The 12099-nt window shown below is 42.2% G+C and overlaps 1 protein-coding gene across 1 annotated transcript in view; it reads left to right on the top strand.

Annotated features, from left to right (window-relative positions):
* Positions 1 to 10715, top strand: part of E2F7 (E2F transcription factor 7) — a 30614-nt gene extending 19899 nt beyond the window's left edge. The window contains exons 7-12 of the mRNA XM_059081698.2: positions 408 to 593; positions 1102 to 1174; positions 3693 to 4194; positions 5311 to 5566; positions 7169 to 7590; positions 9708 to 10715. Of these exons, the coding sequence (XP_058937681.1) occupies positions 408 to 593; positions 1102 to 1174; positions 3693 to 4194; positions 5311 to 5566; positions 7169 to 7590; positions 9708 to 9878 (1610 nt within the window). The 3' untranslated portion in view covers positions 9879 to 10715. The remainder of the gene's footprint in view (positions 1 to 407; positions 594 to 1101; positions 1175 to 3692; positions 4195 to 5310; positions 5567 to 7168; positions 7591 to 9707) is intronic.
* Positions 10716 to 12099: the final 1384 nt, after the last annotated feature.

Below are 12099 nucleotides of genomic sequence, written 5' to 3'. Positions count from 1 at the left end.
CTGATCGCAATTAATGTTAAAATCTCTAAATATGCATGTTGGGCTGAGTATGGTTGGGTTTTCCTTGGATATCTCTGCCCAAAGAAAGCATCCAAAATGTCAGGTCCATTCTAATTTGGGTTATAGAACATCCTGTTCTACTTTTGTTGCAGCTTAGATAATTTTAGAATATATATGGATTCAGTCTTACTTTAAAGTCATCCACTAACTTTTTAAAAGGACTAGTACAATACACTGAAAGAAATTGGGGTTTGACATAAGGCTCATGAAATTCCTTTGATTGTCTTAGTTTTTAATTTATAGGGTAGCTCCATTACAATAAGTCCTCAAAGCCATATCTTAAAAAGGCTAAAACTATCCTGAATTATAGCTGTATAACAACACTACCAATTCTCTTATTTATTTAGATGAAGAACTAGTGGATGTTTCTGCATCTGTCCTACCGGAATTGAAAAGAGAATCATATGGCCGCATTCAATTCTGTGCAAAACAGAAGCTTGCTCGACATGGCTCTTTTAACTCAGATCAGGCTTCTGAGAGGATCCAGAGGAAAGTGAACTCAGAACCCAGCAGCCCTTACAGAGAAAAACAAGGTATCTGCCTTTACTTAATCCATGGAATCCATCAGTCACCATGTAATTGTAGCCCGACCCATGCACTGTCATTTTAAAGTGAGCTGACTCTAGGCTCTGCCTGTTTTTCTCACTTACCTCAAGTGAAATGATGGGGGGGGGGGGGGCCGGGTAAAAGAGTTGGTGACTTCAAAGTTATAAACATAGCCCCATGCCTGAAATTGATTCTAGTCGGCCTTAAAGATTGAAGATCATTTGGTTTGCCATGGTTGGCCTGTTTGATGCATCTCAGCAATTCATCAGACTTACAAAGCAATAATTGCTTTGTTTTGTTTTCTTACTAATCTTTGTTGAGACCTGCATTCACCATTAACAGCTAGCTTCTGGACATTTCTCTATTTGAATCAAAACCAGAATGGATTTGAGATAGCCTTATAATCCCTGAGCTGTGAATAATGAACCCTGCTGTATATAATTGGTGTGTATAAATCCCTTGCTATATTCGCTAGACCTTCACTTTCCTTTTTAGGATCAGGTGGCTACTCCTTAGAAATTGGAAGTCTGGCAGCTGTCTACAGACAGAAAATAGAAGACAATTCACAGTAAGTAGTCTTAAGAACTCCAAGTATCTTTTTTTCGATTTCCCAGTCTTAACTTTGACTAAATTGAAATGCCACCCATCAAAAGGTAAAATTTAACAGTCCTGCTCAAAAGTCAGCCATTTGTTTATTAAGAATTTTGTAAGTTTCCCCCTTGTGCCCAACATTGTGCAGGATATGGCATCAGGGACCCAAAAGTATGAAAAATTTATTCCCCTAGGCCATGAAAGCTTACAAGGAAAAAAATAAATAAATAAAAAGACAAATACGATGAGAAAAAGACAAGTCACTACTAATGTGACACTGAGAAATGACACATCATAGTCCCATGAATCACTTTGTCATCATCGTAGCTAACGTTGTTTATGAACTACCAGGTACTATTCCTGAAGTTTTGTGTGTATTATCTCATCTAATATCACAAAAACAACCTTTTGAGGTTGGTACTATTATCCTCATTTTACAGAGAGGAAACTGAAACCCAGAGAGGTTAAGTAACTTGCCCAAGGTCACAATGCTATTAAGCGACAGAGCTGAGTCAGATTTGGGGTCTGATTTTCAAGGAAATCATATATTAGCAGAGGAAGCAGAGGAAATGCTAAAGTGAAGACAGGAGGGGTTTATAATGCCAGACACGGGAAGAAACAGATTGTTGAGCCAGGATCAGGGAGTGGAGGGGAAATCAACTGGTTAGTCTGGCCCTAATGATTTGTCCAAATAGGATCATGAAAGGAAGTATTTATAAGAAGAGCTTGGGATATTGGAGGTAGGTGGGTCAAGGTGGCAGAAAGCTTTGAAAGTCAAGTTGAAGAGTTTGGATTTATTAGATGGATGTTAAAGAGTTATTGTAGGTTCACTGGAGAAGACCATTCTGCCTGCTTTAAGCAGGTGGGGTTGGAATAGAGAAGGGCTTCAGATTAGGAGATCATAGAATAGAGCATTCCTAGTCATTCTGGTCTGCTGTGGTGCTGGTCTGAGCCGTGTCAGCTGGGGATGGAAAGAAATGGAAATCAGTAGAAGACAGTGAGTCAGCAAGAGTCACTGAAGTAGAAAAGAAGCATCACAAAAAACACCTGGGTCTCAGGTGACGGTGATCTTACTGGTGGAGACGGGGAGGTGGAAGGTGAATGGCCAGAGGTAGGGCAGTGGGCGCGACCATCAGCGTGGGCACGTTGTTTCACGGAGCTGAGTGATAGCCATCACTCGTTCCGGGAGGCTGTGTTTGGAGAGCTTTACTCATCTCTGCAGCCCCGTGCACTCCGCTTATTCCCAGCACCACAGGGGGCGAGAATGTGGGCAAAATTGCTCTCAGTGATTCCCTCACAGAGGTTTAGGGAAATCCCTGTTCTCTATTTACTAATTCTTAAAGGAGTCTCAAAAGAGTCTTCCTGGGCTTCCCTGGTGGCGCAGTGGTTAAGAATCCGCCTGCCAATGCAGGGGACACGGGTTCCATCCCTGGTCCGGGAAGTTCCCACATGCCGCGGAGCAACTAAGCCCGTGCGCCACAACTACCGAGCCTGTGCTCTAGAGCCCGTGAGCCACAGCTACTGAGCTTGTGCGCCTAGAGCCCTTGCTCTGCAACAAGAGAAGCCACCGCAGTGAGAAGCCCGCGCACCGCAACGAAGAGTAGCCCCCGCTCGCCACAACTAGAGAAAGACCGCAGGCAGCAAAGAAGACCCAATGCAGCCAAAAATAAATAAATAAAATAAATAAATTTTTTTTTTAAAAAAGAGTCTTCCTCATCTACTTGCAAAATAATACTAAAAATATAAACATGCTTTCTAGTATTTGGAAATTTTTCTCTATAAAAGGCCCAGACATTGTTTATAATCTCCTCGATTGAGGGGACTTAAATTTTGAATGTTTGCTGCCTAAAAATTCTGTAGTAATATGGAGCAGAATGGGACAAGAATTTCAGAAAATAATTTTGTAGATAAATTTATTACCTCACTCACTGCCCACTTTCATTTATCTCACAGTGAATTTGAGACAAACTAGGTGTGTCCTTTAAATCAATGCCTGGCCTAGACTCTGTTGTCTACCCAGGATCTCTCACAGTGACTGACTGTGAGGCCCCACGGGGTGACCTTCAGTGGGTGGATTAGCCTCTGAGCTTCAGCTTTCCTCCCTAGTAAATGGGGGCAGGGGGGTGGATGAGAGTAGCTAGTGTTATAATAATTATGTGAAATTATTACCCTATTATGCTAGTCATTGTAGCATCTGTGTGCCTGGGAAGGGGTATGTGCTGGGTAGCTGACGACTGCTGGCTGTGGGAGAGGCAGGGGAGGAGCCTCTATCAGCCCTCACCTGAGATTCCCCTACCGCACCCCTAAGCATCCATCCAGGTGATATGGTCATCTGCCTCTGGAGTCGGCTCGCGGGCTCAGAGAGTGCACTTTAATAGCATCCTGAGCAGTATTCTCTCACTCCTGCTTTGGTACATCTCTCTTTAGGAAAGCAGAGTCGGGAGTTGGTAGAATGTGGTAACTGGATGGGCCCCTCTCTGTTTCTTTTATTCCAGGGCAGAAGCGTTTGCCAATCAGAGAGCGCTACCTCCATCAAGCAGCCTGGAGGCCGCTGCTCCTTTCCCCGGCCTCTCTGTTGACTCAGAATACTGTGTTAATGCCTTGGCCCACCCAGTACTTTCCGTGACTTCAAAGGACTTGCAGGCCTTCTCTGCCCAGAATGGTCTGGACGGACAAGGAGGTGTCTCCCTCACCTCTGCCGCCTTGGACACGGAGAGCCTGAAGCCAACGCTGCTGACCGGCCAGCCCCTGGTGTACGTGCCCTCCACCTCGCTGTTCATGTTGTGTGGGAGCCTGCAAGAGCCGCCGTCGCCAGGCTCGGGGTCAGGGTCAGAGAGGGACAGCAGGGGCTCGGAAGGCACAGCAGAGCGGTCAGCCACGCCCTCAGTTCAGAAGCGCCTAGGGGAGGAGAGGAAGCCCCAGGAGGAGGACGAGCCGGCCACGAAGAGACAAAGCAGGGACTACGAAGACGGCCCCCTCTCCCTCGTCATGCCCAAGGTAAGGGGTTCAGGTGGACATGCTAGCTGATGGCCCGCCCGTCGACCCGTAATTCCTTCCCAACAGAGACACAGAGATAAGCTACTGAGTCTGGAATAGGAAGTAGTGCATGTGTCACTTGTATAACTGAGCCCAGGACTGGCTGCCCCAAATAATCTTGCCATGAAGCAGTACTGTAACAAAAGTGATTTTTATAAAAATCAGACTTTGCATAAAACGCTAAAAAGTATAAAGGGAAAAAAACCTACCCATAATCCCACCACATAGAGGCAATCACTGTCAACATGTTTGTATATTCTTTCCCAGTCTTTTTTGCTATACTTTTTTTTTTAACACGTTGATGAAATAATCATCTTAATCCAGGGTGCACCTGAGGTCCACAGTCAGGAATGTAGGTGCCGTTTGGTTCTCAGTGTCTATGTCAGTGCTTGTGTCACTGCTCAGAGAGCCCGTTTCCCTATAGCCACAAAATGAAAAGAACAAAAATCTGAGCTGTCCACAGTAGGCTTTCGGAGGTTAATGAGATATGACTGGTAAAACTCTCAGAAAGCAGAAGCACTCTCCCTGCAGCCGTTTGTAGAGGATCAGTGGGGCACACCGCATGGAAATCAGTCCATTAATTAAGACCCTTCCTCCTCTCTGCCTTCCTCCTGCAGAATGAATTTTTCTAATTTTGTATATAGCCTGGGGTTACAAAACAGAAGGAAAAGACTGACTGGTATATCTATATATACATGTCTTAGATAACCAAGACAGCTTTGGGTCAGCCCTGCAATTCTTATCAAGCCCTAAAAGCCTGCAGCATCAACACCCTTTATGTGTTCCAGCTCAGAATTTATTTCACAGTCTAAACACCATACCCAGTTTCCCATTATTAAAATCTCCATCGTTTCTGTGCTTAAGAAATCGTAAGCCTACAGAAGCCCATGACATGACAGTGATCTTCAGGCCATTCCTATAAATATGACAGAAACAACTGACATACACAAATCAGGGTGGCACACAGCTGTGTCTGACCTTTTTGTTTATGTGTTAGCTATTTGGAGAAAGCTGTTACTATAATTTACTGCTGGGATTTTGACTTGCTTCTCTGGTTCCTGGTTGGGTTGTGCTTAGAAACCCATAGATTCCACAGACATTGCCTCTTCCAAGACCGTGGATAAAAGGGGACCAGCACCCCATGAAGACATTCACATGAATGGACAACTTTCTGCTGCAAAGGAGGTTTCAGGAAAGGCTACAGCAGACTGCTTCATTTCTTCTGAATGGGGACATCCTTCTAGAAATACAGAGATAGAAAAGCCTTCGAAAGAAAATGAAAGCACCAAAGAGCCCTCTTTGCTGCAGTATCTTTATGTGCAGTCGCCAGCAGGTAAGGGGCGTCATGTCTTCGAGTCCTTTGGGGTACTCGGGTCATAAATTTGATGTTTAAATTTTTGTTCATGTCACCCGACCAAGCTGGTGCATTGATGAGCTGCCTCTGAGTCATTTCACTCCTAGCCCCTTGCTTTCTCCATCAACAAAATGAAGGCAGAGGCTGCTTTCACTTTCACCAACCTCACGGGTAAGGAGAAAACAGTTAGGGCAGGTAATTTATTTTTAATGCATTCCACTTTACTTGGTAAAAAAGCACAGCGAATTCAAAAGATGATTCTGTTTTTATAATTCAGCTGAATCTGGCAGTGGGTCAGTTAAACAATATGAACGTCCTGGCCACCATATGCAACTCACATGCTGATCTCTTAAATATCCAGAAGTGCTGACATGTCCTTGTGGTCGAGTGCAGGGCTGGAGTGAGAGGGCTGGACATTAAAACCATTTATTATCTGCATGAACTTAAGTATTCAGCCCTCCTCATTGGTAAAACAGCAATAATAAAGAGCACCTGCTTCATGCGGGGGTGCTGTGAAAATTGGATTAAATTTAATAAGATAATACATCGCAAGCACTTAGAATAATAGTGCCTGACGCTTAGTAAGACTCAATAAACACTCTTACTCTTGAAATAAAGCTGAAATATAACAGATACCTAATTTTTAAAATATGCATTGCATACTTGAAGCTGCTCTCTTGCAAAGAGACTTAAAGTGATTTTCTTCAATTCCCTGTTCCATCACAGGTTAGGTAGGTGTTTGTTATTTCTCATTTATCTAGAAAACATTCTTTATCCCTTTAGCAAATATTTTGTGAGGGCTTCGTCTAAGCACGCTACTCCGTGTTGCTGATACCTTAATAAATAAAAAAACAGACCCGGCTTCTTCAGAATGAAAATGACAGCCCAGCATAGGGATCAGTAACTTTTTCCGGGCCGTGGGCCCTTGGACACTATGGTGAAGGCTGTGGATTCCTCCTCAGGATGTTTACAAATGCAGAGAATTAAAAACATAGGATTACAGAGGAAGCCATTTATATTGAAATCCAGTTAGAAAAGGAATTATTTTAAATCATAGTAATAAAAAGATCTGACAGCAAGTGCAGGCCTCTCATAACTTCAAAGTTGTGGGGACCGGTAGACTCTTAAGACATCTGCTATCGTGGTAACATTATATGAATACACCTGTGCTTTTTACTAGTGATTAAGTCAAGGTCCCATTCATTCTGTTGTGATTTGTTGCCCGTGGTCTTAGTTGAGGGAAATATAAATTGCTGTTAGAAGTTTGTAAAAAGGAAGCTATCGTTGTTCCCAACCAAGTTCACTTTCCTTCTCAATTTGGATTCGGTGGAGCTCATGTTAATAAAGTATCTCAGGAGACTCAAGCACACACCAAACTGTCACATAGGTAACTGGGAATTCAGCGGTAGCCACTGCGGCAAGGAGGCGGTGCGGGGCTGGGAGAGCACGGAGGGGGTGGCCAGGCTGCGGCGTGAGGGTTGATTGACAGTGGGCTCCCGTTTGAAAGGGCCCTGAGGGGTGGGAGCTTGGATGGTGTCTTCACATTGCCCTGACTTTCACCTTGTTCTGCTTCTGTTCCAGGATTAAATGGTTTCAGTGTGCTCTTATCTGGCAATCAGCACCCCCGTGCTGTGGGACCGTCTTCAGGTCAGCTGCCTCCGCTCAGTGTTCCATGGATGGTCTTGCCATCGCCGACGCTGGGCCCTTTTCCTGTTCTCTATTCACCCACGATGCCCGGGCCGGTGTCCTCTGCACCCAGTGCTCTCCCAAGCACGGGACCTGTGAATCTTGGCTTGCCTGGCCTTGGATCAACAGCTCATCTTCTCATCGGCCCTGCTGCCCTGGTTAATCCAAAATCATCAACACTCCCCTCCGCAGATGCTCAGCTTCAGGGTCCACACTCACTTAACCTGAGTCCGGTGATGTCAAGATCACACAGCATCATCCAGCCCGAGTCCCCCGTTTACGGAGGACATCCAGCCTCTGTGGTAAAATTACAACAGGTGAGTCCTGGAGGTTCATTTCAGCTCGGCACAAGAAGGAGCATCACTCCGTGATAGCATTCGCCTGCGTTTAATCAGATTTTAGTCACACCACCGTAGGACAGGGGTTCTACATCAGATTCTACCTGGCTTCCATTGTAGACCCAGAGGTATCTGCTTATTTCACAAAGCATGGAGACAGAAGGTGGGAGATCCTGTGCTTTAAAGGCAAAACTCGTTTTAGGTGTCAGTCTGTTTCTTAGAATCAGGGGGAACTTATTTAAAGCATAGTTCATGGGGATTTTTGATGCATGCTGAATATTCAGATGATTTCTCCAAACTCTCATTCCATTAGGTCAATAACAGAGACCATCCTGAATTTTAATTGTGCAGCTATAGAAACAATCAAGGGAAACGAAAGTCTTGATACTAGCTCAAAGATTTTTAGCATATATCATTTCATAAAATGCATTGTTTCGGAGACAAGGCTATATATTAATATATCCATTGTTTCCTTGATGTGTATATATATACATACTCAAAATAGATACAGATGTACATAGATAAATGTCTGTAATCAATATAAATTAAACAGTATTTTATTTGCCTCCCCCAACTCCACCTGTAGTTCAGTCAGTGAGCATTTGTTGAATTCCTGTTATGCATTAGGCATTGTTCAGAGTAATTACTTCTCTCCCAGAGAAAGAGTTACGTTGTACCAAAAGTATTTTAGATAAGTAATTCAGGGGCTCAAAAGTTTGTTAGACATTGAAATATACATATTAGTTTTTAAACAAGGCGATTATAATATAGCATATGCTTCTTGATCACCGGTTATGTGCCAAGCACTAACCTAGGCAGTAAAGATATAACAGTAAACAGGATAATGGTCTCTGCCCTTTTAGGGCACATTAAAGGGATAAATATTTACCGTGAGAGGATAAATATTAGCAAGTAAACAAAAAGAGCAAAAACACATGCACATACTACTTGCCTGGCATGATCTAAAGTGCTTTATTAATATCATCTCCTTTAATTGTTGCAACCCTGCTAAATCGGTACTTTTATCATCCCCATTTATGGATGAAAAAACTGAGGGACAGGCTGGTTAAGAAATTTGCCCGAGGTCACACAGCTAGTTATGGCAGAGCCCAAACCCTGGCTGCAGGTGTCAGTGTCACACTTGTGACCTCTTCGCTAAGCTGCCTTTCTGCACACAGAATAAATCAGCTAGTTTCCAACTGTGGTAAGTGTTGTGAAGGAGATACATTGGAGGAGTGTGACAGAAAAGAGGATGGAACACGTGCATTGGGATCACAGCGACACAGGTCAAGAGTGGGCTCCTACACTGTTAGTGGGAATGTAAGTTGGTGCAGCCACTGTGGAAGACAGTGGAGATTCCTCAGAAAACTAAAAATAGAATTACCATATGATCCTGCAGTCCCACTCCTGGGCACATATCCAGACAAAACTATAATTGAGAAAGATACATGCACCGCTGTGTTCATAGCAGCACTATTCACAATAGCCAAGACCCGGCAACAACCTAAATGTCCACTGACAGATGAATGGATAAGAAGATGTGGTACATATATACAGTGGAATACTACTCAGCCATAAAAAAGAATGAAATACTGCCATTTACAGCAACATGGATACAACTAGAGATGATCATACTAAGTGAAGTAAGTCAGAAAGAGAAAGACAAATACCATATGATATCACTTATATGTGGAATCTAAAATATGGCACAAATGAACCTATCTACAAAATAGAAACAGACTCACAGACATAGAGAACAGACTGGTGGTTGCCAGGGGGAGGGTAGGACTGGGAGTTTGTGATCAGCAGATGTAAACCATTATATGTAGGATGGATAAACAACAAGGTCCTACTATATAGCACAGGGAATTATATTCAATATCCTGTGATAAACCATAATGGAAAAGAATATAAAAAATGAACGTCTGTATGTGTATAACTGAGTCACTTTGCTGTACAGCAGAGATTGGCACAATATTGTAAATCCACTATACTTCAATTAAAAAAAGAAAGAGGGGGCTTCCAGTTCAGAGATTGGGTACAATTTGACTTCACTTCTGTTTTTATGTACTTTTTATTTTTCTTCTCTGTTTTAGTCACCAGTTCCAGTGACCCCCAAGAGCATCCGACGCACACATCGAGAGACGTTTTTCAAGACGCCTGGCAGCCTCGGGGACCCTGTCCTTAGGAGAAGAGAAAGGAATCAGTCACGAAACACCAGCTCAGCACAGAGGAGGCTCGAAATCCCCAGCAGCGGGGCTGATTAACCTGACGCTTTGCCCAGCAGGGGTGGGATGGAGGTGCCTGAATTTCCCTGTGTTACAGATCATGTCCTAATGGTGAACGGAAACTAGAATGCAAACCATCCGGTCTTCAGCATGCATCCTTCCTCTCTCCTGCATCCCCTGGTTCTAATGTTAACTATCCATCTTCAGGAAGCATCTATTTTCCTGAAAGTAATTGTTCCTAATTGTGCATTTCTTACCAGTTAGAGTCCAGACTCTGTGCGTGGTGTCACAGTAGAAGCACCAACTGACCGTTGTGGTTTTCATTCAAGAATCATCTTGTTGCTGGAAGGAGATCTGAACAGCCTCCTGGAGCCTTGTGGTTTTTCTAAAGTGGGGAGGTGCCCGCCTAGCACTTAACTGGGTTGAGCGTTCTTGACGTGTATTCCCACTCACCCCGAGTAGATCTGTGGTGAGAGAAACTTCCTTTCTGCAGTTTGAAAAAGCTACTGCTTCCTTCGGCTTCATCAGGAAGCCAACTTCAGTTTGAATCCTATGGTATTATTTATTTTTCCTGAAGTGGGATTTAGTGCAAAAAGTTTACAACGACAGCAAAACACATGTTTTTCAGGGTATGACGACTTGAATGTTTGTACTTTTTTCCTATAATTTGCCCTGCACTTACTTTACAACCTAGTAAAAATGTGGATAAGTGTATATACATGACGGAATGTCAAGACCAAAATAACTGTGAAGACACACCTTGCTATAATGAACTGTGCTAACCTGAGCTGGGCCTGAGAATTAAGATGAACTCTAGCAGCCAGATAGCTGCTTCTCAATAACTGTGTGAACAGTGAGGTTTTACTGTTCATTTGTAAAAAAAAAAAAAAAAAAAAAAAAAAAAAAAAAAATCCTACTATGTTCAGTTTCCTTCACTACATGCCTTTGTGGTTTTTTTAATTTAAATGTTAACTGTAGAACGTCAGGTATAGGATGTCTTCTAGCAGTTGCTGTTTATTGAATAAATCAGGATGGTAGAAAGGAATTATATGGAAAATTGGAACCTAGCGGGGACCTTTTAGTTAAATTCTGAAGAGTGACAGTGTAGAAATTGATGTAGGACAATAGGTGATAACTTTATTTTTTTTCTTTTACTTTTTTTTTCTTCATGTTGGGAAGAGTAAGAGGGAAAATGGACACATTGATGTTCAAAATCCAAGAATATTCAAATCAGAGTTATTTTTCATAGAACTGCACAATAAGAACAGACAGTGCAGGGGATCGTTGTTCTAGCATAAATATAATTCTGGAAACTTACCAGTATCCCTTTATTAAACCATATTACTTTAGGGTTTCATTAAGTAGCCAAACTAGATCTCTGTATGCCTAGATGTATTATTTACCTCATTGTCTCTTCAGAGTAAATGGCTTCTTCCCTCCCTCCCTCCCTTCATTTTTCCCTCCTTTCCTTCATTCCTTCCTTTCTTTATTCCTTTCTCCTTTTTTATACTTCTTAGACGTGGAATCTTGGAGTAGGATTTTATTTTTATTTTTTGGACCCAAGAAAATGTTATATGAAAGAATAAAAATATTAATTTAAGAGACTCTGGGAGTCTGAATAAAGTAGCTTTATATTAACTACTGGATAATATTAGCCTTATCACCCCCACAAGATTTTTGAAAACTTGAGGTAGGTAGCCAGATTAAATAAATTTGCTATTATATAAAATTTTTTATCAACACTAAACTTTTAAAGTTTACAAGATGGTATTTTTCCCCCTTGTTCACAGTCTTCTCTAGAGTTAGACTGATAAAAAATGTGATTCTCATCATCAGCTAATCTAATTGCATGGTAATGATTACCCTGAACTAATATGATGGGTTCCCTATCGAAACAAAAATATGCCTTTTTCAAGTAGATTATAGACACATGGCATATAAATCTGCACAGGATACATGCATTTTAAATATATCATGCTTCAGGCCTTCCACAAAATATTTTCACTTGAGAGGTCTATATTTAGATGAAAACACAGACTGATTTTCCCCTTACTGTTCTTGGATGCCCGCCACTTTAACTTCTCTGCTATCCTTTTTTTTTTTTTTTTTTTTTTTTTTTTTAATTCTGTTCATGATATGACCACATAAACCTCAGAGGATTCACAGTTCTTGAGGGGTGTTAAGAAACAAACCCATAAATGAGATTATGATTCTGTGACCATACTTAGCAACAGAAAACCAAGAGCAGGTTCCTTTTGTA

Source organism: Kogia breviceps, chromosome 12, assembly GCF_026419965.1.
Source record: "Kogia breviceps isolate mKogBre1 chromosome 12, mKogBre1 haplotype 1, whole genome shotgun sequence".
NCBI lineage: Eukaryota > Metazoa > Chordata > Mammalia > Artiodactyla > Physeteridae > Kogia > Kogia breviceps.
Note: the sequence above shows the minus strand (reverse complement) of the source record. Positions and strands in the feature narration are given on the sequence as shown.